Here is a 25,783-nt window from a genome sequence, read left to right as displayed (position 1 = left end):
GCATATTTTGATACTTTACAGAAATAGAAATATGCATTATATCCTTCTAAAAACTAAATATCATACAGTATACTAACGCATATATATGGAATTTAGAAAGATGGTAACGATAACCCTATATGCAAGACAGCAAAAGAGACATAGATGTACAGAAGTCTTTTGGACTCTGTGGGAGAAGACAAGGGCAGGATGATTTGAGAAAATAGCATTGAAACGTGTATATTATCATATGTGAAACAGATCGCCAGTCCAGGTTCAATGCATGAGACAGGGTGCTCACTGGTGGTGAGCACCAGGTTGGTGCACTGGGATAACCCAGAGGGATGGGATAGGGAGGGAGGTGGGAGGGGGGCTCAGGATGGGGAACACATGTACACCCATGGCTGATTCATGTCAATCTATGGCAAAAACCATCACAATACTGTAAAGTAATTAGCCTCCAATTAAAATAAATATAAAAAAATAAAAATAAATAAAAATAAAAACTAAATATCACAGCCAGCTGGTATTATACAAAACCCCTATATTCTCATTAAAAAACATTTTTTACTTCCTTTGTTCAGTACTGCAGAAACATTTGAGCAAGCAAGTTAAGGTAGAAAACAATGAAGATGTTACTATCATTATCTTTGTCTTCTACAGAAAATAATTAAAGATGTCCTAAGTGTTCAGTTCAGTTCAGTTGCTCAGTCGTGTCCGACTCTTTTCGACCCCATGAATCGCAGCATGCCAGGCCTCCCTGTCCATCACCAACTCCCGGAGTTCACTCAGACTCATGTCCATCCAGTCAGTGATGCCATCCAGCCATCTCATCCTCTGTCATCCCCTTCTCCTCCTGCCCCCAATCCCTCCCAGCATCAGAGTCTTTTCCGATGAGTCAACTCTTCGCATGAGGTGGCCAAAGTTCTGGAGTTTCAGCTTTAGCATCATTCCTTCCAAAGAAATCCCAGGGCTGATCTCCTTCAGAATGGCCTGGTTGGATCTCCTTGCAGTGCAAGGGACTCTCAAGAGTCTTCTCCAACACCACAGTTCAAAAACATCAATTCTTCAGCACTCAGCTTTCTTCACAGTCCAACTCTCACATACATACGTGACCACTGGAAAAACCATAGCCTTGACTAGACGGACCTTTGTTGGCAAAGTAATGTCTCTGCTTTTCAATACGCTATCTAGGTTGGTAATAACTTTTCTTCCAAGGAGTAAGCATCTTTTAATTTCATGGCTGCAGTCACCATCTGCAGTGATTTTGGAGGCCCCCAAAATAAAGTCTGACACTGTTTCCACTGTTTCCCCATCTATTTCCCATGAAGTGATGGGACCAGATGCCATGATCTTAGAGTGAATGAATTAGTCAACTGCCAAAGAGCAAAAAGGAATTCTGTTTAAGATGACTCATGATTAATCACACTTTTACCACATTTCCCCCAAGTTCTGAAATGTATAGCTGCTGTATAAACAGCTAGGTTTATATTTGAGGCAAGGGCCACAATTCATACTGTGTATTATCTTCAGCATCCAGCATAGTATATTCTACAAGTGAGATGCTCAATATATGCTGTTAATGATGGAAGTTTAAGCAATTATAATCATATACTTATATATGATATAAAAGTATAAGATATATATATTATATATATTAAATATATATCACATACACATGAATACATGTGTATACATATAACATATATGTATACATATGATAAATATAGATCATATACATATATTACATTATATCATATGATATGCTATAGCTTATATATGATATTAAAGTATAAGATTCATTTATGAATAAGCAATTAATATAACACAAGAGGCTCTCAATAACTCAGTGTTGAAATTACAAATGGCCCACAAAGTCATACAGACATGAATTTGGGTCTTGTGTGTCTCCAGGAAAGTTACTAACACTCTGAGTCTCTATTTTCATTTTTAAAAGTGAGGTTAAATAATACTACCTTCACTGGGCTGTATAATACTAAAGCACCAGTGAGTTAATGTATTCAAAGCACATCACAGTATAGTATTTAATACACAGCCAGTGATCACTAATTATAGTGTATTTTATACTATAAAGGGAGAGTACCACATTTGGGCATCAGCTTAAGCCTAAGAAAATCTTTCTTTCATCAGTATTAAATAGAGGTTCACTTCTGCTTAATCAAGATTAACCTGGGCTTAAGATTCCAGAAAAGCGTACATAGACCGCTCTGTTGAAAAAGGACAAAGTCAGATTCTGACTCACAAAAGTAGGAGGCATAAGAAGCAATGAATTCATTAACACTCTAGGGCACATACCACCTAAAACATTTCTTTGATCTCAAAGCCTGTCATATTCTTGGCCAGTTTTTCAAAATCCTTTCCTTTGCCTCTCACCATTTCAGCATTTCAACGGTCAAGTTTCATCCACCTGGCCTTCATCCAAGAGTGTACTTCTAACCAGCATCAGGATGCTTGGGACACCATCTCTAATCTAGCCTCAGAGTTCTGCAAGTCTGCTATGAATGGTTATTTTAAGATCCTAGCCTACCTTTATCTAACTGAAGAAAGCCTAAATTATTAACTGCCTACTCCATTCAACAGAAATACCTTTATAAAGTAATGATTCAGTGGGCCTTTGACATAGCCCAGAGTGGTAAACATCATCAACAAAAATAAATCTTGAACTGGATGAGATATAAATAGTAAATATGACTCAGAAAATACCCCAAATTATTAACATGCTTTGCACTTACTAAATATTTTCCTTTAATTTTCTCATTGTCTCTATTAACATTTAGCATTTATAGTTGTACCATAATACTAACATCCGATTCACTTCAGTTGAAAGCAAATTTTTACACTCTTTCATTTGGGATTCCCTAGTAGTTTATTTAATTCATTTGCTGAAATAATCATTTCCTTTGTTTATTCTCATTCCACATGTAGCCTACAGGTCAGTAAGTGTAAGCACTAGGACAGTGGTCAAATTGTTTTCTACTATCTCTGCTATCTTTCTGAACTGAAATTTCAGAATATGATTTTGTTACTTTACTTTAGTAGTTAAAAGTTTCCAAAACATCAGAACATAACCATATTTAAATATACATCTAGAAATCATATTTTAAACAACCAGTTTTTCAGTTAATGTCCAAGGTTACACATGAAATTAATTTGGATTATGAGATGTTTTAATTTATTTAATTTAGATAACAAAGAATATTGCTATTTATCAACCTGACAAGATTAAAAATGATACGTTTTTGTTATTTCTTACAAGAATCTTTCCTGAGAAGACTCTGAGTTTTTGTTTCTACCTGACTTCTGGGCTCTATGCAAACAGGAAGTGAAAGGCAAGGAAGAGCTGCAAAAGGCCTAAGCCTTGGCAGACCCTCTACATGGTCTAATCAGCAAAGACTGGGAAAATTTCTTTTGGTTTGAGAAGGAAATCTCTGTCAAACTTCTAACTGGTCGCTAAGCTAACAGAACAGAGGCTTCACGGACACTCAATACAAAAAAAGATAACCTTTACAAAAGCAGTTCAGAAAAGGCATACGTAACAGCCCACAACAGCAACAAGTTCTGGGAGGGGAGAAAATCTGATTTTTGGAGTTACCACGTAATAGTCAAGATACCTGGTTATCAACAACAATAATATTATTATGCATGCAAATAAATAAGGAAATATAATCCAGTCACAGGAAAACAATAAATTAATAGAAACTGCCCCTAAAGAAGCCCAGATGTTGGACTTACTAGATAAAACTTTAGATTGACTGTCTCCCTACCTGACCTGACCCCTGGCCCATTTACCTCTCCTACCTCATCTTGTACCAAATTTCTGTTTTGCTCACTGTCATCAGTCACAGTGACCATATGTTGTTCTTTAGATCATTGAGTATGCTCCTGTCAGGCCTTTAACAATGCTTTGCGTCCCCGTGGGTGTGCTCTCCTCCTTCTCCGCATGGCTCCTCTGCATATTCTGGGCTCTGTTCACATTCTACCTCCCCAGAGGCATTTCTCCCGACTCCCTCCTCTATAACAGCTGTGCCCTCCCCACCTCCCTACCTCCTATCAATTTCTGTTCCCTATAATTGTTCACGTCATCACTCTGAAATTATTTTCAGTTATTTACGTTAGCTACTTGTTCCCTTATGGCAGAAAGTGAAGAGGAACTAAAGAGCCTCTTGATGAAGGTTAAAGAGGAGAGTGAAAAACCTGGCTTAAAACTCAACATTCAAAAAACTAAGATCATGGCATCTGGTCCCTCACTTCATGGCAAATAGATGGGGTAACAGTGGAAACAGTGACAGACTTTATTTTCTTAGGCCCCAAAATCACTGCAGATGGTGACTGTAGCCATGAAATTAAAAGACACTTGCTCCTTGGAAGAAAAGCTATGACCAACCTAGACAACGTATTAAAAATCAGAGACAATACTTTGCCAACAAAGGTCCATCTAGTCAAAGCTATGGTTTTTCCAGTAGTGATGTATGGATGTGAGAGTTGGACCATAAAAAGAAGGCTGAACACTGAAGAATTGATGCTTTTGAACTGTGGTGTTGGAGAAGACTCTTTAGAGTCCCTTGGACTGCAAGGAGATCCAACCAGTCAGTCCTAAAGGAAACCCTGAGTATTCATTGGAGGGACTGATGCTGAAGCTAAAGCTCTAATACTTTGGCCACCTGATGCAAAGAGCCGACTCACTGGAAAAGACAGAAGACAGGAGGAGAAGGAGATGACAGAGGACAAGATGGCTGGATGGCATCACCAACTCAATGGACATGAGTTTGAGCAAACTCTGAGAGATGGTGAAGGACAGACGCCTGGCATGCTGCAGTCCATGGGGTCACAAAGAGTTGGACACAACTGAGCGACTGAACAGCAACAACAGCAACACTTGTGTACTTGTTTATAGGATGTCTCCCTCACTAGAATGTGAGGTCCTTGGTAGCAGGTGCTTTCTCTCTGCCCTTTACTGTGGCTCACCCACCTGGAAGAGGGAGCCAGAACAGGGCCAAATAAGTATTCATTAAATGAATAGGGACAAGTTACACACGTTGAACTAAAAACAAAAACAAGAAAAGCTTAAAATTTTCCCATGATGAGTCTTCTCCAGCTCAGAAACTTTTGCTCACTAGTTGTCTAATGAACCTACTAGGGAGAAGGCAATGACACCCCACTCCAGTACTCCTGCCTGGAAAATCCCACGGACGGAGGAGCCTGGCGGGCTGCAGTCCATGGGGTTGCTAACAGTCGGACACGACTGAGCAACTTCACTTTCACTTTTCACTTTCCTGCATTGGAAAAGGAAATGGCAACCCACTCCAGTGTTCTTGCCTGGAGAATCCCAGGGACGAGGGACCCTGGTGGGCTGCCATCTCTGGGGTCGCACAGAGTTGGACATGACTGAAGTGACTTAGCAGCAGCAGCAGCAGAGAAAGTCTTCCCGCTGTAATGTCCAGTGCCACAGGGGCCTGTTATTTATTTCCATCCTAGGAAAGGAGACCACAGGAGGGGAAGCGAGTGAGCAAAGCTCTGCCCCCTTTTAAGCACCTGCCAGGTCAGGGATGGAGGGTGTGTCTGTGAGCTACAGGCAAAGCTCTCTAAGTGAGGCCCCGTGACCATGAAGGCCAGGCCACTTTTGGTGGTGGTGGTGGCACAGGTATCCTTGAGAGTTCAAAGTAATCCTATCTTTGGCAGAGGTTGAAAAATAGGGCAGGTAATATAAAAATGTTGCTTAGTATTGCCTTAAGAGTAAACGGACAGTGAGTAACTGCTCCCTGTCTCTTTTTATCTGAAATTTCAGACTCAGTCCTCAGAGAAGAGTCCTCTCTGATTCTGGTAAGGTTCTAAAACAACCTGAGAAAAGAAGTGATCCTTAAGTATTAAGTTTATGAACAGCTGTGGGTTTACTTCAGTAAGCATTAAGCTATTTATTTTTCTGGATGAGACTGTTTCTAGAACCTATTACATACACTTACCTTTTCAATCTCAGTTCCCTGGTGGCTCAGACGGTAAAAGAGTTGGCCTGCAATGCAGGAGAGCAGGTTCAATCCCTGATGCTGACCCTGACACTGGGAAAGACCCTGATCCTGGGAAAGACTGAAGGCAGGAGGAGATGGGGATGACAGAGGAGGAGATGGTCAGATGATGTCACCCACTCAATGGGCATAAGTTTGAGCAAGCTCTGGGGGATGGTGAAGGACAGGGAAGCCTGGCGCACTGCAGTCCATGGGGTCGCAAAGAGTCGGACACGACTGAGTGACTGAACAACAACCCCCTTTTCAATGGGGCTTCCCTGGCGGCTCCGATGGTAAAGGTAAAGAATCTGCCTGCACGCAGGAGTCCTGGGTTCGATCTCTGGGTCTCAAAGATCCTCCGGAGAAGGGAATGGCAATCCACTTCAGTATTCTTGCCTGGAGAATTCCATGGACAGAGGAGCCTGACTGGCTACAGTCCACGGGGTTGCAAAGAGTAGGATACAACTGAGTGACTAATACACACACCTTTTCAATATATAAACCCCTTAATTTTCTAAAAGATACTCAATGAATTCAGCAACATTTTTCTGAGGTAGTGGGACATGGTGATTAAGAATATTGCTTCTGGCACTTCCCTGGTGGCTCAGTGGTAAAGAATCTGCCTGCCAATGCAGGAGAACAGGGTTCAGTCCCTGGGCTGGGAAGATCCCCCATGCTGCAGAGCAACTAAGCCTGTGCGCCACAGTTACTGCGCCCATGTGCTCTAGCTACCGAAGCACCTGGAGTCTGCGCTCGGCAACACGAGAAGCCCTTGCAATGAGAAGCCTACACACTGCAACTTGAGAGTAGCCCCCACTTGCGGCAGCTAGGAAAAAAAAAAAAGCCTGCACAGCAATGAAGACTCAGCACAGCCAAAACAAAAGGAATATTGCTTCTGAAGTCAAAGAGCTTGCATTCAAAGCCTGGCTTTGCCACTCACCATTTGGGCAAGTTAACACTCTGTGCCTCAGCTCCTCTATCTGTAAGTAGGGACAGTACTAGTAGTTGCCTGAGAAGGTTCTTGTACGGATTAAATGACTTAATACATGTAATGTACTTAGTGTACTCCCTACTTACATAGTTCTGCATGGAAAGTGTTAGCTGATACTGATGACTACTGTTACTATTGTTGCTACAACAATATTTTTTATTTTTTTTTTCTTGGTGCCTTAAGCTCATTATAAAAGTCTCAAATTACTATATAATGTGTTACAACCTAATGATACTGTTTTAAAGAAAAGAGGGCTATTGGCTTTTACATAAAATGGTCCCAGACTGGTTTGCGGGTATGCTTTAATATGCTGTTTTATAGCTTTTCTATTTTCCTTTGTGAGGTCTCTGATTTTCACTTCTACTGTTGTTAGTCATTCTCCAATCTAAGAACTGTACAAAAAAGATCTTCACGACCCAGATAATCACAATGGTCTGATCACTCATCTAGAGCCAGACATCCTGGAATGTGAAGTCAAGTGGGCCTTAGAAAGCATCACTACGAACAAAGCCAGTGGAGGTGATGGAATTCTTATTGAGCTATTTCAAATCCTGAAAGATGCTGTGAAAGTGCAGCACTCAATATGCCAGCAAATTTGGAAAACTCAGCAGTGGCCTCAGGACTGGAAAAGGTCAGTTTTCATTCCAATCCCAAAGAAAGGCAATGCCAAAGAATGCTCAAACTACCGCACAATTGCACTCATCTCACATGCTAGTAAAGTAATGCTCAAAATTCTCCAAGCCAGGCTTCAGCAGTAGGTGAACTGTGAACTTCCAGAACCAGTGAACTTCTAAAACCAGTTCAAGCTGGTTTTCGAAAAGGCAGAGGAAACAGAGATCAAATTGCCAACATCCGCTGGATCATGGAAAAAGGAAGAGAGTTCCAGAAAAACATCTATTTCTGCTTTATTGACTATGCCAAAGCCTTTGAATGTGTGGATCACAATAAACTGTGGAAAATTCTGAAAGAGATGGGAATACCAGACCACCTGACCTGCCTCTTGAGAAACCTATATGCAGGTCAGGAAGCAACAGTTAGAGCTGGACATGGAACAACAGACTGGTTTCAAATAGGAAAAGGAGTATGTCAAGGCTGTATATTGTCACCCTGCTTATTTAACTTATATGCAGAATACATCATGAGAAATGCTGGACTGGGAGAAACACAAGCTGGAATCAAGATTCCCGGGAGAAATATCAATCACCTCAGATATGCAGATGACACCACCCTTATGGCAGAAAGTGAAGAGGAACTAAAAAGCCTCTTGATGAAAGTGAAAGAGGAGAGTGAAAAAGTTGGCTTCAAGCTCAACATTCAGAAAACGAAGATCATGGCATCCGGTCCCATCACTTCATGGGAAATAGATGAGGAAACAGTGGAAACAGTGTCAGACTTTATTTTGGGGGGCTCCAAAATCACTGCAGATGGTGACTGCAGCCATGAAATTAAAAGATGCTTACTCTTTTGTTATGAAAAGTTATGACCAACCTAGATAGCATGTTCAAAAGCAGAGACATTACTTTGCTAATAACTAAGGCCCGTCTAGTCAAGGCTATGGTTTTTCCTGTGGTCATGTATGGATGTGAGAGTTGGACTGTGAAGAAGGCTGAGTGCTGAAGAATTGATGTTTTTGAACTGTGGTGTTGGAGAAGACTCTTGAGAGTCCCTTGGACTGCAAGGAGATCCAACCAGTCCATTCTGAAGGAGATCAGCCCTGGGATTTCTTTGGAAGGAATGATGCGAAAGCTGAAACTCCAGTACTTTGGCCACCTCATGTGAAGAGTTGACTCATTGGAAAAGACTCTGACGCTGGGAGGGATTAGGGGCAGGAGGAGAAGGGGACAACAGAGGATGAGATGGCTGGATGGCATCACTGACTCAATGGATGCGAGTCTGAGTGAACTCCGGGAGTTGGTGATGGACAGGGAGGCCTGGCGTGCTGCGATTCATGGGGTCGCAAAGGGTCAGACACGACTGAGCAACTGAACTGAACTGAACTGAATCTGTATCAGCTTCTTTTCACTCTTTTTTTTTTTACAGGGGCATAAAAACCTGCAAACCAAGTTTGTTAGGCATGTGTGTCAAATAAAAGCCAATATATGCTAAACTAAGTTGGAAAAGCTCTTCTATGAATAGAGGAAAGGAATTTGATTCCATGGACATCTCATTTGGCCCTTCAGAGATAATTATTTTTTATTTTTCAATCCCTATATACTATAAAATTAAGTTTCTGGGGAGACAGATGTAACAAAGGTTACACATACATCTTAAAATTAAAAAGTCTCTAATTTGGCTTTTTAAATACTCATTAAAGTCCTACTACAATGAGATCCTGGAGGAACAAAAATGAATGCTACAGTCCTGAACCTCACAAGGCCTGCAATGTAGAGGGGGTTATAAAGCATAAACAACCAATGCCTAGAAAATATAATGTGAGATAGCAAAGATTTTCACAGTGGGTACTATGAGAGTCTAGAAGGGCCCTTAACCTCACCTGGGGATCCAGGGAAAGGTTCCTGAAGATGATCATGCCTGAGCTGAACCTGGAGGGCAGCCAGGTGAAGAAAGGCTGAGTGGGCTATTGCAATCACAGGACCAGGTGAGATAATGAGGCAGGAAGCAGCATACTGCTTCTGTGAGAGTATGCCCGTGTAAAGAATTACTAATTTGACATTTTGTGATTTTTTAAAAAGTAAAATAGGAAATTGTGAGAAATGAAGCTAGGAGTTAGACTGAGAAGGGGCCAGAGTCAAGAGGGACCTTCTTATGCTTGCTGAGAGGCTTGGATATTGCTTATAAAGAAATGTGGAGCCATTAGGAAAACTTTAGGAGAAAAATGACAAATTTCAGATTTTCCTTTTAGATATATAACTCAGACAGCACTGCAAAAAACAGAACAAGGCTAGAAAAGCCTGGAGGAAGGGAAACCAGTTAGGTGTCTCAGTTCAGTTCAGTTCAGTCACTCAGTCGTGTCCGACTCTTTGTGACCCCATGAACCGCAGCACACTAGGCCTCCCTGTCCATCACCAACTCCTGGAGTCCACCCAAACCCATGTCCATTTAGTCAGTAATGCCATCCAACCATCTCATCCTCTGTCATTCCCTTCTCCTCCTGCCCTCAATCTTTCCCAGCATCAGGGTCTTTTCCAATGACTCAGCTCTTCCCATCAGGGGGCCAAAGTATTGGAGTTTCAGATTCAACATCAGTCCTTCCAATGAACACCCAGGACTGATCTCCTTTAGGATGGACTGGTTGGATCTCCTTGTAGTCCAAGGGACTCTCAACAGTCTTCTCCAACACCACAGTTCAAAAGCCTCAATTCTTCGGTGCTCAGCTTTTCTTTATAGTCCAACTCTCACATCCATACATGACCACTGGAAAAACCACAGCCTTGACTAGACAGACCTTTGTTGACAAAGTAATGTCTCTGCTTTTTAATATGCTGTCTAGGTTGGTCATAACTTTACTTCCAAGGAATAAGCGTCTTTTAATTTCATGGCTGCAGTCACCATCTGCAGTGATTTGGGAGCCCCCCCAAAATAAAGTCAGCCACTGTTTCCACTGTTTCCCCATCTATTTTCCATGAAGTGATGGGACCAGATGCCATGATCTTAGTTTTCTGAATGTTGAGCTTTAAGCCAACTTTTTCACTCTCCTCTTTCACTTTCATCAAGAGGCTCTTTAGTTCTTCACTTCCTGCCATAAGGGTACTGTCATCTGCATATCTGAGGTTCTTGATATTTCTCCCAGCAATCTTGACTCCAGCTTTTGCTTCCTCCAGCCCAGCGTTTCTCATGATGTACTCTGCATCTGCTGCTGCTGCTGCTAAGTCGCTTCAGTCGTGTCCGACTCTGTGTGACCTCATAGACGGCAGCCCACCAGGCTCCCCCGTCCCTGGGATTCTCAAGGCAAGAACACTGGAGTGGGTTGCCATTTCCTTCTCCAATGCATGCAAGTGAAAAGTGAAAGTGAAGTCGCTTAGCCGTGTCCAACTCTTAGCGACCCCACAGACTGTAGCTCACCAGGCTCCTCCGTCCATGGCATTTTCCAGGCAAGAGTGCTGGAGAGGGTGCCGCTGCCTTCTCCGAGTCTGCATCTACTGGTGTCTAAAGGCCGAATGAGGGCAAGGCAGTAGTTATGATGATGCCACGAGGGTCCCAAATGGGTTTTGAAGATAAAATTGGAATATCCTCATGATTTGTTGGAGGAAGGGGATCCAAGACTGAAAAGAATCATGATGACTACCAGATGTTAGGCCTTGAATGACTGGCAAGCACACTTAACTGAGAGAGAAATAGTTCAGTATTAGGGTTTTTGTTGTTGTTGTTCTGTTTTTTTGAATTTAATTTTGTTTTTCTTTTATAAATATGAAAATTAATTTACTTCAGCTTAAGACATGTTAAGTTTGAGTTTAATAATGTAGAAGTCAGAACTGAATTGACAAATACAAGAGCAATTAACAAACAGAAGCAAGAGAGCAGATAAGAAGTCCTAGGAAAATGTGTGAAAAGAAGAGCTGCACAGGGGTAAAAAAAAGAGCAGCAGAACGAGGGTGAGGTGGGCCACTGGAACTCCAGTGCTCAAGGAGGGGCAGAGGAGGATGGCCGGGGACAGAAGTGGGACCGCACACTGAGAGGTACAAGGAGACAGCCTTGTGCTTTCTAGGCACTGTCTGTGAGTTTCATGTCGGTTGGTCAATAAGGAAGCCAAGCACAGCTTGTAACTCACATTTGTTGAGCACAAACCTCACATCCAGCACTGTGCTGTTTCACGCAGCGTATCTCCTTTAATCTGTTACCCTGGCGAAATGCATAACTTACCCAAGGTCATAGGGTGAGCTGAAAGAACTGGGATCTGAACCCAGGTCTACAGGATTACAAAGCCCATGTTCTTAACTCTGTTGGAGTACAAGAACTTCTTCAGGATGCCACTTTATATTATCATAATAAGGACTGCTATATAGTGCTTTTCCAAGGAGCATATCTTTAAAACTAAGAATTTCAAAAGGAGTCATTATACATTTGATCACTTTAATCAAAATACACATTTTTGGAGTTACATTTCTTGAAATATTTTTTATTTCATAAATACTACACTTGTCAAGAGGCTTCCCTCCTAGCTCCGTCGGTAAAGAATCTGCCTGCAGTGCAGGAAACCTGGGTTTGATTCCTGGGTGGGGCAGATCCTCTGGAGAAGGAAATGGCAACCCACTCCAGTATTCTCACCTGGAGAATCCCATAGACAGAGGAGCCTGGCAGGCTACAGTCCACAGGATCTCAAGAGTCACACACGACCACCACCGCCACCACCACACTTGTCAAACCATGAGAACAACAAAGTGCAACACACGGCAACCCACTCATTAGGGCCCTGCTCCAATAAAGCCCCAGGAAGGTACTGGGCAGATGAGTTAGTGTCCTTCAGAGGAAAGCTAAATGCCCTGCACTTAGACACCTGAGTCTTAGCTTGCTCACAATTGCTACTACTGGTCTCAACGGAAATCAGAAAGGACGTGCACAGTTCAGCACAAACCTACCACAAATATGGAAAAATTCATTAGAATAGTTATTTTACAGAAAGTTTATTTTAGATGACAAATTATTGTTCATTTAAAGATAGAGAATAATAAAGTCACATTCCTATTATAAAAAGTTGTAATTTTCCTATTTCCCACTAGAGGAAGCAATAACATTACTCTTACCATTTGGTGGATAAAAGACAGCATATTCTTCTAGTCCTAGTTTTCCTGTAAGAGAAAAAACACATAGAGTTCCAGTATTGTTAAATAAAATAGAAAAACTTTAAAAATTAACTAATTTTGTGAATATACTAATAATTAATGGAATTTTAAAAACTACTATAGTACAATCTCCTTTCATTTCATGATAAGAAATTAATTTGAAAATATGCCAGACAATCTTTTGGTATCAGCAAATCCTTTTATCAATGAAGGTTAATAATGAAAACTTAAGTACAAGGTAAGTGATGCAAATAATTTAAAAAACAAATGTTTTAAAGCTTCTTAAGCACTTAAGAAGAGCAGCATCTATTTGTAAGCACAGAATTGTTGTATTAATTATAAGTAATTCTATTTTTGCATTAAAGTAAGTCTAAGCTTTGTAATACCTCATTAGTTTATCACTTTTATGGAATGGGCAGAAGAGTTTAAATTAAATATCTATCACTGGACAGTGGTCATATTTTCTGAGTCCTTAAACAATTAATATGGTCTAAAGTGTAAAAGTTGCTTAGTCATGTCCAACTCTTTGTGACTCTATGGACCATAGCCCACCAGGTTCCTCTGTGCATGGGATTCTCTAGGCAAGAATACTGGAGTGGGTTGCTATTCCCCTCTCTAGGGGATCTTCCTGACCCAGGGATCAAATCTGGGTCTCCTGCACTGCAGGCAGATTGTTTACTGTCTGGGTCACAGAATAAATATTTGAAATCAAGATTGTCTCAGAAAATTAAAGTATATTCACTATAATTAAATGTTTAAAGGAGTTAAAACATTTTTTTCTTCAAAACATTTAAAGGTCTAAGGTTTTTCCCACCTTCCACTGAAGTGTGAAAAAGTAGGTAATGTTTATCTCGACAGTTTTTCCAACACTGTTGCGTCTACTGAAAAGACATATGTATTTTTGCATTTGACTTTAAGGCAAGATTTTAACTGAAACAATTTTTGTATTTCTTGTTGGGAATGGTGGCAGAGAAAAAATGGAGAACTGGACGAGCAGTTTAGGTTAAGGTGGAGACAAGGATTGATCTTGTGAGTAAGAAGAAAATGAAATGATAAATGGATGGTAGGTTGATAGGTTTCTGGAGGGAGGGATGATAGAGAATACCTGCTGAGGACTCAATACTGGGCTAGGTGCCAAGAGGCCAACAGCGTAGATGTGAAATATGGTCCTCAAATCACAGGGCATATACTCCAGACTAAAACAGGGAACATTAAGATATGTTTGCTGAATTTTCTGGCACAGGCTCTAAGTGCTTTAGAGGCTTAGAGGAGAGGGAAATTGATGAGAGATTAGTGACCTTGGTGAGTGAGAGATAATAGAGAGTGTATAATTGGTCTCTGCCCCTGGTCGCTGGCACAGAGCTGCTGAAATCCTTGATATTTCCTAGGTTTGATAAGAGCACTAGGAGCATCTCTTATGCTAGTATTTGTCTTTGATGCTGTCCCTGATACAAGGCTTCTGAAACCCTTGTCAGTTCCTAAATGAAACTAGCATGAAGAGTATCTTTTGTTCTATTGGAGTGACCTGAGTGGGCTCCTGAATAGGGGCTTGTCACCAGAAAGACCAAGCCATGGTTAGAAGCTTGGAATTTTCAGCCTCACCCCCCATACTCTACAAGGACTGGCAATGGTATTTAATAATTGATTATGCCTGTCTGGGCTTCCCTGGTAGCTCAGATGGTAAAAAATCCACCTGCCAAAAAAAAAAAAAAAAAAAGAATCCACCTGCAATGTGGGAGACCTGGGTTTGATCCCTGGGTTGGGAAGATCTCCTGAAGAAGGGAATGGATACCCACTCCAGTATTCTTGCCTGGAAAATTTCATGGACAGAGGAGCCTGGCAGGCTACAGTCCATCGGGTCGCAAAGAGTCAGACACGACTAAGTGACTTTCAAAAAATGTGAGGAAGACTCAAACCCCAACAGTAGGGGGTTCGAAGAGCTTTCAGGTGGGCAAACAGGTCAACACTGGGACGATAACACACCCCAATTCCACAGGGACAGAAACTCCTGTGCTCATGACCCTCCCAGAGCTAGCTCTATGTATCTCTTCATCTGGTTGTTCATTTGTATTCTTTATCATATCCTTTAACAAGCTGATAAATACAAGTACATGTTTCCCTGAGCTCTGTGGGCCACCCTAGAAAATTAATCAAACCCAAAGTGGGGTCGGTTGGAACTTCCAACCTATAGCCAGTTGGTCAGAAGCACAGGCAACAACCTATGGGATCTGACACCATCTCTAGGTAGACAGTATTAGAATTAGGTTAAACAATAGGATACCCAGGTGATGCCAAGACTTGCTTTTTATTGTGGGGCAAAACTCCCACATACATGTAAACAAAAGTGTCAGAAGTGAAGTGTTTTGTGTGAGTAGTAAACACACTACTGGGAAACACAGTAGGAAAGAACTGGGTTTTTCCCTACATAGAAGGAAATAATCTCAGTTTTTCTGATACTCTGAGATATAGACTGTTCTTCAAGAACCTATAATTTTGAGGGTGAAGGAAAAGGAGTCCTTCCATGTGTAGGGAATATATAGAGATTTAGAATGAATATGCGGTAATGTGGAATAAACAGGGAGCCAAAGTTAGGTAGGTTAAGACAGGGCCTTAAAATCCTGGCTGAATTTAGACGTGAGTCCATTAGATAATTAAGTTCTACAATCAGTTTTTCAGCAGATGATGTTAAAGAAGCAAACAAGCAAACCAAATGTTTCTACCAATTCCGCGCAGAAGCAATGTAACTGAGAGAGCCCCCAGGTTCGGGGGGAGCCTGATCCCAGCCCTGGGAATGTGGGCCTGTCTTAGGGCAGGGGTTGTGGTAATCAGGCAGACAGTTGGACTTAGGAGATACAGGCAAACAGCTGCCTTCTTTATGGGAACAGCAGAAAAACCACACACAATAGGTTCACAAGCTTTCAGTGCTGGGAGTTCACTACTTAATAAAAATGAGAAATCAGGGGAAAGTCTTTCGGCTGACCATTGGCTCAGCTGTCAGGTGACGACAGCAGCATACTGAACTAGCATTATCTTGTTCAGCTAGGGACAGAGATAAGAAAGCACTAACTAGAAATCAGAATGCTAATTGCATATAAATTATATCAAACTTTTAAGTGTGGGGTAACACTGAGAAAAGGAATAAAGAAGGCAAAAAAAAGCAGAAAAAGCAAATTCAAATGATAAAGTCTTAGCGGGAAGGGGGAATAAAAGTCAACATATATGCCAAAAACTGCAACAGAGGATAATGCAAACAGGAAAAATAAAGAAGGTAACTTTAAACGCTGTTTTGGGGATCCACTTTCCTGTGATTTGTGATAAGTTGCTTGGGAGTAAAAGGATGGTTACAATAACTTGAGAGATATCTTTTTAAATAATTTACAATAAAAATTTTGAAAACACAACATATGCTATAAAATGAACAGTCCTGGTATGATTATGTAAGTGCTGAAGAATACTTCCTTTAATTAAGAAAAGTTTACCTCTTATGTATGATTTCGGTGGTGAAGCACTGTTGTATGCAAAATGACTCAATACAGATGTATCTCTGGAAAAACAAAGTAATACCTGGGTACAACATTGGAAAAAAAAACAATTAAGCACTGTTTTATAACAGGTAATTCATTGCTATGTGTGCTTATGAGGTACTGAGGCAGACAGACTTCCTCGAGTTCAGTACAGTACCTGCCAATGGGAAGAGTGCCCTCTACTGGTACACCTATGGTGAGTGTTAAGATAACCAAGTGTGATGGGCCAAGTTCATCCAAAGGTTTCTCACTGTTAAGTCACCTAAACCTTGAACAACAGGAGAAAATGCTAGCTGCTACATACCAGTTGATTCTGTATTACCCAGTTGATTAGTGTATTTTCTACCTGGAAAAAAGAACAACTGAGAGAAATTTAATAAGATAAAGAATGTAGAGGGGGAACCCCTGGTAACTATAGTGGCATACAGCAGTTTGCAAAGTGCAGGAAACTGGAACCAGGCTCATTGCTGGGATGCGGCTGCTGGCAGTGGGCATGTCAGAGGTGGGGGGAAGGCAACTCAAGCATCTAAAAGAGACTAGCAGCAGTAGAACAAGTGGCGGCCCAACATATGTCCTGACCACTCTACCTGGCGGTGAAAACAGGTAGGACAGACAGTCAAAATCAAAGATGTCCAGTAAGAGGATCTGAACTGTGGATTTCAGCTTGGAATTTTGGCACAGGGGACCAATCCCCAGGAAGAGGATTGAAGTGAAGTGAAGTGGAGTTGCTCAGTCGTGTCTGACTCTTTGCGACCCCATAGACTGTAGCATACCAGGCTCCTCTTTCCATGGGATCTTCCAGGCAACAGTACTGGAGTGGACTGCCATTTCCTTCTCCAGGGGATCTTCCCAACCCAGGGCTCGAATCCAGGTCCCCCACATTGTAGACAGACGCTTTCCCGTCTGAGCCACCAGGGACGTCCAGGAAGAGGATTAGTGATAGGAAATCTGGGTCCTGGTATTGAAAGATGTGGGATTCAAAAAACGTCACTGAGAAAAGAATTTGGGAATAACAGAAAAGGCAGATGCCACAAAGTAGGGTTGGACTAACAGCAGGAGCAAATGGAGAGAGGAACCATGGTTTCAAGGCACAAAGAAGGGGCCCAGCTTTAGAAACAGGATGGATATGGAGACTGGGCATCAGTCAGGCCCAAAGGCAAATGTATACTGACCACTGCCACTAATTTCTTCTTATTTTAAAAGACTACACGAGCAATACATGTTTATGACAAAAATCAGAAAGTTAGAAATACAAATAATCAAAGAAAGAAAAAACACCTACAACCCCACCAATGTTAATATTTTAATGTGTATCCTTTCAGATTGTTCTTATACATACACATATACATTTTCAAACAAAACAGGATAATGCATACTATCCTACACTCTATTTCAATATTATAAGTATTTTCTACTCACATTTTTAACATTGTAGAATATTCCACTGTGCAGATGAATAATATATAACCTTTTATTGTTGAACATTTAATTATTCTACTTTTCCCCAGCTATAAACAATGCTGCAGTGGACTTCTTTATAGCTAAATATTTATGTACACCTTTATTTAAATTTCTAAAACTGGACTAGCTGTCTGGTCAAAGTGATGGGCATTTTAAAACTAAAGCTCTTCACACACATAGCAAAGCTGCCTTTCAGAAAGATTTTGCTTTTGTTTTTAACATGGACAGCAATATGATAGTATACCTTTTCTCTTACTCTCATCAAAATGGTTTATTATCATCTTATAGGTTAAAAAAAATGGCACTGTTACTAATGAGGTTGACCACTTTTCCATTTGCATTTCTTTCATTATTTTCCAGTTCATCATCTTCATCCATTTTTAAATTGATGTTTTTTAAATTATTGATTTGTTTAAATTTTTACATATTAAGGACACTAACCTATGGTCAAATTATATGTTATAAATGGCTCTGCTCAATGATTTGTTAATTATCTTTGACACAGTTATTTTAAATTTTTATATGCTCAAATCTACCAATACTTTCATGCTTGGAAAGTCCCTTCCCTCATTTATAACAGTCTACTATACATATTCCCCTAAACTATGAAGTAAATGGTGTTTATCATCAAATATTTCTGGTTCTTTCCCTTTGAGAACATATGCCAGCTTATATTTTTTGTCCACTTTGGTGTTAGGTGTGGCCACAAGATTTGCTCTTCACTCAATGAAATAGGCGTGCATCATTTGAAAGTTTCCAAATGGAAGCTCTAAGAACCAGAGTCGTTAACCAGGGTCCCTCTTTCCCTCTACACAGAAACCATCAGTGCCCCAGACAGTGGTTATGCCGTTAACCTGGGTCCTAAAGTGAGGATGGCAGGGCTACACCCCCACCCTATCTGGGCCTAATATGACCATGAGCAAGAAATAGACCTCTGTTGTCTTAAGTTGCTGAGATTTTTGGATTTACATGTTGCCACAGTGCCCAGGGTGGCTCAGTGGTAAAGAATCTGCCTGCCAGTGCAGGAGACTTGGCTTCGATCCCTGGGTTGATTGCCTGGAGAAGGAAATGGCAACTCACTCCAGTATTCTTGCTCGGGAAATCCCATGTACAGAGGAGACTGGTGAGTTACAGTCCATGGGGTCACAAAGGGCTGGTCATGACTCTGTGACTAACCAAACAACAACCAACAGTATAATCTAGTGCCTCCTGACAAAATCAGGAAATTTTGTTTAGCAATTTGATAAAATCATTTGGTAGTAAAATCATTAGCTCATCTGAAATTTATGTTGAAACTAAATTGCTGGAGTCCAAAATATAGCCCCACCACTTACTAGATGTGTGATAGCAGGGAAGTTACTGGACTTCTTAGTCTCAGTTTCCTCCATGTCATACATATACAATATTAATATCTACTTCAAAGTCTACTGTAGGACTTAATTAATATACATAGAGTGCTTAAAGCAGTGCCTAACACATGGTGAGTAAGTACTATTACAATGTTAGCTGCAGTCATTACTACTACTACTACTTTAAATTTTATTCCATATTCTATAGTTTTCCCCCCAGTATATTTAATTTTAGGTTTGTTTTTATTTCTATGGCTTAAGACCACCATGTTTCTTCACTGTGAAATTTTGTTTATGCTCATTTCTGGAAAATTCTCAGCCATTATCTTTTTGAAAGATGCCTCTCTAGTTCTCTAGTCACTCCTACCTGACTCCTACAGATCGAAGGTTGACCAACACTTATTCAACCTGCTGCAACTCTTAATCAGTTTCACCCCTCTGTGCTCTGGTGCTTGGGATACGACAAAGGAAACAGACAGATAAACAAAAAACCTCCCTTAAGGAGCCTGATTGGGGCGGGGGTTGACGGGGGGGTGGGGAGATAAATAGCAAACGTTGTAAGTAATTACATTATATAACATATTGGTTGGTGAGTGCTACAGGAACAAAGTAAAGGGGGGATCAGTTCAGTTCAGTTCAGTCGCTCAGTCATGTCCGACTCTTTGAGACCCCATGAATCGCAGCACGCCAGGCCTCCCTGTCCATCACCAACTCCCAGAGTTCACTGAGACTCGCATTCATTGAGTCAGTGATACCATCCAGCCATCTCATCCTTGGTTGTCCCCTTCTCCTCCTGCCTCCAATCCCTCCCAGCATCAGAGTCTTTTCCAATGAGTCAACTCTTCGCATAAGGTGGCCAAAGTACTGGAGTTTCAGCTTTAGCATCATTCCTTCCAAAGAAATCCCAGGGTTGATAAGGAAGGGCAATTGCCATTTTACAGAAAACAATCAGGGTGAACTTCATTGAGAAGGTAACATCTGATCGAAGACCTGAAAGAACTTGAGGACATTAATATTTAGATATCAGGGGGAGGAGCATGCCAGGCAGAAAAGCCAATAATGGCAGCGGTGCTAAGGCAGAAGTGTGCCTGATGTGCTGGAGAAAACCAAGTGTGGCTGGAGCAGATGAGTGGAAAGAGATATGAGAGAGAGGAAAAGAGGCATTATGCCAGGCATTGTCAGGATCTCGGCTTTTATTGGGAGTGAAGTGCAGCTCCACTGCAAAGTTTTCAGCAGAATAATGAAATGATCTAACTTACTTTATAAGGATTCCTCTAGTAACTATGAAGAGAACTGGCCATGGGGGGTGGGGGGTGCGGTGGGGGGTCGGGGGAGGCAAGGGCAGAGGCAGGGAAGCCCTGCAGAAGATTATGACAATGATGGGGACTAAGATGCTGGCAGTCTGCAGTGGCCACTAGGTCACGTGGCCCAGACCCTCTTTAGGAATAGAGGACTTATGTTGCCTGGCTCTTTACTTTACATTATATATACCAAATGATTATTTGTCATATTTAAAAGAATAAATGATTTCAATATTTTATTTGGTTAACAGGTATTTAACTGAATTATAATTCTAATGGTTTTCAGTTAATTCCTATATTTGATAATTATTTTGTATCCTTTCTGGTATCTATAACTTTATTTTTCTTATTCAAGGAAAGGTACTCTTTTCCAGAGCCTCTGGAAGAAACACAGACAGCCCTGATAACAGCTTGATTTTAGCCCACTAAAGCTCATTTCAAAAAACTTCCCATCTTCAGACAGAACTGTAGGAGAATATATTTGTTTTGTTTTAAGCCACTAAATTTATGTCAATTTGCTATAGCAGCACCAATCAGCTAATACAACTAATATAACTAATAAAATTATACAATTAATGTAACAATAAATAACTGCTAATAAACTAATACAAATAAAATAAATAAATACAAATAAATAATGCAAAAGGAAGTATACTTACAAATATCCTTCTATCATTGCCTAGAGGGAAGACAGTTCCTAAAGAAATGTTTGTATTAACTTTCTCTTTGAAACTGGTGGGAACATAGAAACGTTAGGAGAAGTTCTGTGCTTAAATATATACCCCTCAAATCCCTATTGCCTTAGAGAAGACAAGGTATCTGAAACTGCTCTTGAGAGAACATCAGTGACGGTAGCGTGACTCTGATAAGCCAGAGATGGGATGTTACACATTCTGTACTGACATGCAACCCCAGCATGCACGCAGCAAGCTGACAACTCCTATCTTAACCTGAGCTGTTTTAACTTCTGAGATCCAGTTTTGTATCTGTAATGAAGTTACAGGTCAACTGTAAATTTGCTAGAAATGTTGTGACTGTACGAAGATGACAGTTTCAATCAAATTAAAAAATTCAACTTTGATTATTCACTAATTAAGTAAAAATTGAACTTTATGTGGATGAGATTACATATGTAATGATTTACTTCATTTAGAAAAGTTGGGAGTGTAGGCATAAGCTGCATGTGTAAGTCTGAACTACAGTTTTATACCAGAATTACACCTAACAGTTCTGCATACAGCTGCAAAAGATCTACACGGACTAAAGCTTTCTTTAGTTTTTGAAAAGACATTTATAACTAATGTTTCTGAGAAATAAGTTATTAATGTAATAAAAAGCATATAAGAAATGATGTACATCTGTTGGAAAAATCAGTTTAACTTACAATTATTACACAATTTTAAAATTTGTGGTGCATCTTGTATTTTTATCCAAACTAAGCTGGAGGATTTTCAAATGATAAAATTTCAAGAATCACTTTTTGAAACCCTCTGCCCTAATTTAAATTTTCATAAACCAAAGAGCAATTAGGCTTACAAGGCTTTGAAATGGAATAGACCTAGCCTGGGTCCTGGTAGCTATAAGGTATAGTTTGAGCTCTGAGCCTCTGCTTCTTCATCTATAAAACAGAAATAAGGCTACCTGTTGTAAGAACTGGCTATAAAGTACATAAAGCATCTAGAGCAGTTCTTGGCACCTAATGAGCACTCTCTAAGTAAATAATCAAGATAGTGCTGATAATCTCACTTCCAATCAGAGAATATTGGGAGAAAAATAAACAAAGACTTCTGGTTTAGTTTCATGCTTGGCCAAGGACTCTCATCCTCTTATCACATTCTTACAGAGAAAAATACACTTTAAAAATCCTTCTCTGACCTGTTCCCTTAATTTCTAATGTTATTCATTCTTCCTGTGTTTCTGATCTTAACTTCCATGCATGCTAAGTTACTTTAGTTGTGTCCAACTCTTTGCGACCCTATGGATCATAGCCTATCAGGCTCCTCTGTCCATGGGATTCTCCGGGCAAGAATACTGGAGTGGACTGCCATGCCCTCCTCCAGGGCATCTTCCTGACGCAGGGATCAAACCCACATCTCTTGAGTCTCCTGCACTGGCAGGAGAGTTCTTTACCACTAGTGCCATCTTGGAAGCCCAATACTTAGAACTATCCAAAGCCTGCAGACTCAGTCATTCTTGATTCTTCATTCTCGCTCAACATGCATATTTAGCCAGTCACCAAAATCCTCCTGACTCTACCTTTGACAGTTTCTTTCTTCTTTCCTCTCTCCCTCCCTTCCTTCTTTCCTTCCCCTTCTCTTCATCCCTCCATCCCTCCCTCCTCCCTCCCTCCCTCCCTTCCCTCCTACAAGTATTTACTTGAACATCTACTATGTGGCAGGCATGGTTCTAAAGACTGAGAATGAAATGAATGAAAAAAAAAATCCCAAATCCCTGTCCTTACGGTGTTTATGCTTTTGTTGAAGGGAGATAGAGGGGAAAAAGTGAAATACATTGTATGTTATTTGGTGGTAAGTGCTACAGAGGAAAATAATGCAGACAAGAGGGATAATGCATGCTCACATGTATATATTAGTAAAAGTTTGATGTGTATTTTAATCAGGAACTTAAAAGTGGTCAGGAAATGGATCTGGGGTAATAATAAGAGTTTGGGCCAACTAACAGCTCCCTGGGACTAGGTACACAAGCCTGGAGTTGAAGGGAGAGGTCCAAAAAGACCAAAAAGACAAGACAAACATAAATTTGGGAGGTGTCAGTGTATAGTATTTAAAGTCATGAGAATAAATGTATGGTATTTAAAGTCATGAGAATAAACGAGATCACCAATGGCAAGAACAGGGGGAAAAAAGAGGTTCAATGGCTTATCTTGGGGTACTCCAGGGTAAGACAGGAAAATAAAGAGAAACCAGCAAAGGTGAATGAGAGTGCCAGCTAGTAAGATAGAAGGAAACCTGAGAGCATGATATCCTAGAAGCCAATGAAGAGACAGAATCCAAGAGAGGGTGTCATTGGGTGACCAAACAGATATAGTAAGGTGAGAAATGGGAAATGATCACTGGATTCAGCAACATGGAATAAGTTTAGTGGGATAGGTTGGAAGAGAAAAAGACTCATTAAGGAAGGTTCAAGAGAGAACAGGAGGATAAGACTTAGAAACAATATCTACAGATTTTAAAAAAAGAACTTTCACCAACTCAGGGAATAGGGGAATGGTGCATTAGCTGGATGCGATGAAGAATCAGGGAAGATTTTGTTTCGCTTTATTTTGCTTTTTTTCTCAGATGAGAGAAATAATAGCACATTTGTATAGTGAGAGGAGTGATCTGATAGAGACAGGAAAACTGACGATGGAAAAACTAACAATTTCATTGCTTTTGAGTACCAAGGGGAAATGAGTTTCAGTGTCCAAATGCAAGGATTGGTTTTGTTATAAATAAAGCATGGATAATGTATCCATAATAAGAGAAAGGGAGCTGAGTATATTGGTGCAGATGCAGGTACGAGGAATACAGGTGGTGGTGGAAGTATGTGTGTGTCTGTCTTTGGGGGGTTGTTCTCAGAGCTTTTATTTTTTTCAGAAACAGGACTCAAAGTCATTAGCTGAGACAGAAGAGGTGGAGATCTGAAGAGAGGGGAAGTATGAGAAGTCTTCTAGGAGAATGGATGAAAATTGGACTAGGGAAATGAAGGAGAAATGCCAAAGAAAAGTAAGGACTTTCTTGAGGTTCTTGTTCATGAATTTAAATAAAACTAGTTATCATGGTTGCATGTTTTCCTCCAGCCACTTTCAAATGCACACTGTAGCCACAGCATCGGTGGACAGCTGCACTTAACCAGGATTAAGGTTTTGCCAGGTAATTACTACTAGAAAGCAGGAGAAGGGCAAGCGAGTTGAACATGCATTCAAGATGAAGTGATTATAATGATAAGTCATGGTACTGATGGAGAAGGCAATGGCACCTCACTCCAGTACTCTTGTCTGGAGAAGCCCATGGACACAGGAGCCTGGTAGGCTGCAGTCCATGGGGTCACTAGGAGTCGGACACGACTGAGCGACTTCACTTTCACTTTTCACTTGCATGCATTGGAGAAGGAAATGGCAACCCACTCCAGTGTTCTTGCGTGGAGAATCCCAGGGATGGGGGAACCTGGTGGGCTGCCGTCTATGAGGTCGCACAGAGTCGGACATGACTGAAGCGACTTAGCAGCAGCATGATACTGACATGTCTCACATTTGTTCTCTCTGTTCACACAGGCCTCGTTCTACCTCAAGTGCTTGTTAAGGCTAGCCTGAACTGCCAGAGCTGTTCACCACCATGCGAAGCTAATCTCTCCTCATTAATCACCATGTGCATATGGCACGTGCTTATTTTTGCTTTTCCCATTCTTCTAACTCTTTGTCTTTTAAGAACCAGACATTTCCTCAGAGGAAAAAAAATACCAAATGATTTCATTTATATGTGGAATCTTAAAAAAAAACCCCACAAATGGACAAACAAAACAGCAATAGATTCATAGATACACAGCCAGAGGGGAGAGGGGTGGGGGGCTGAACAAAATAGGTGAAGAGGATTAAGAGGAACAAGATTCCAGCTCTAAAAGAAATAAGTCATGAGGATGTAATGTATAGCACAGGGAATACAGTCAACAATAACTGGAATAACTTTGTATAGTGACAGTTACCAGGCTTATTATGGTGATCAATTTGTAATGTGTATGAATGGCAAGTCACTATATTGTATATCTAAAAATAATATGTCAACCACACTTCTATAAAAAGTTAAAAAATTTTTAAGATAAAGGAAAAAGAGCCAGACATTTCTTATAACATTTCTATTCTAAAGCCACCACTAAGCCGAACTACTCCCAGAATTTATTTCCCCTTTAATTGTATTTGCATGGAACATTGCATAAAACTCTATCAGAACATTTATCAGATTATAACTGTGTATTTGCCTTTCCCTCATTTTTCACTAAAATGTGAGCTTAATAAACATTTTCTTATGCAGTGCCTGTATCAGAACAGACACTCAATAATTTGACATGAATACATGAATACATGAATAAAGGACATCTGATTGCACCTGGGCCTTTCTTAAACTCCATTCAATGGCATTAAAATATTTCTAACTATGGCATATTCTAGCTTCCCTGGTGGCTTGGTGGTAAAGAATCCACCTGCCAATGCAGGAGACGTGGGTTTGATTCTTGGATGAGGAAGACCCCCTGGAGAAGGAGATGGCAACCTACTCCAGCATTCTTGCCTGGGAGATCCCACAGACAGAGGATCCTGGTGGCCTACAGTCCATGGGGCTGCAAAAGGGTTAGGTATGACAGTGACTAAACAGCAGCAACAACAAAATGGCATATCCTAATATGTCAGTATTTCTACTAAGCAT

General features: G+C 40.7%; 1 protein-coding gene across 5 annotated transcripts in view; it reads right to left on the bottom strand.

The window, feature by feature from the left end:
* Nucleotides 1–25,783, bottom strand: part of TBC1D19 (TBC1 domain family member 19) — a 146,893-nt gene that overhangs the window by 26,058 nt on the left and 95,052 nt on the right. For all 5 annotated transcript variants that reach the window (XM_069593819.1, XM_069593822.1, XM_069593821.1 and 2 more), the window contains 2 exons: nucleotides 16,211–16,295; nucleotides 12,693–12,737 (listed from right to left, as the gene is read on the bottom strand). In XM_069593819.1, the coding sequence (XP_069449920.1) occupies nucleotides 12,693–12,737; nucleotides 16,211–16,295 (130 nt within the window). The remainder of the gene's footprint in view (nucleotides 1–12,692; nucleotides 12,738–16,210; nucleotides 16,296–25,783) is intronic.

The sequence above is a fragment of the Ovis canadensis genome, chromosome 6, assembly GCF_042477335.2.
Source record: "Ovis canadensis isolate MfBH-ARS-UI-01 breed Bighorn chromosome 6, ARS-UI_OviCan_v2, whole genome shotgun sequence".
Classification (NCBI taxonomy): Eukaryota; Metazoa; Chordata; class Mammalia; order Artiodactyla; family Bovidae; genus Ovis; species Ovis canadensis.
This window is presented reverse-complemented; position numbering and strand designations above follow the sequence as displayed.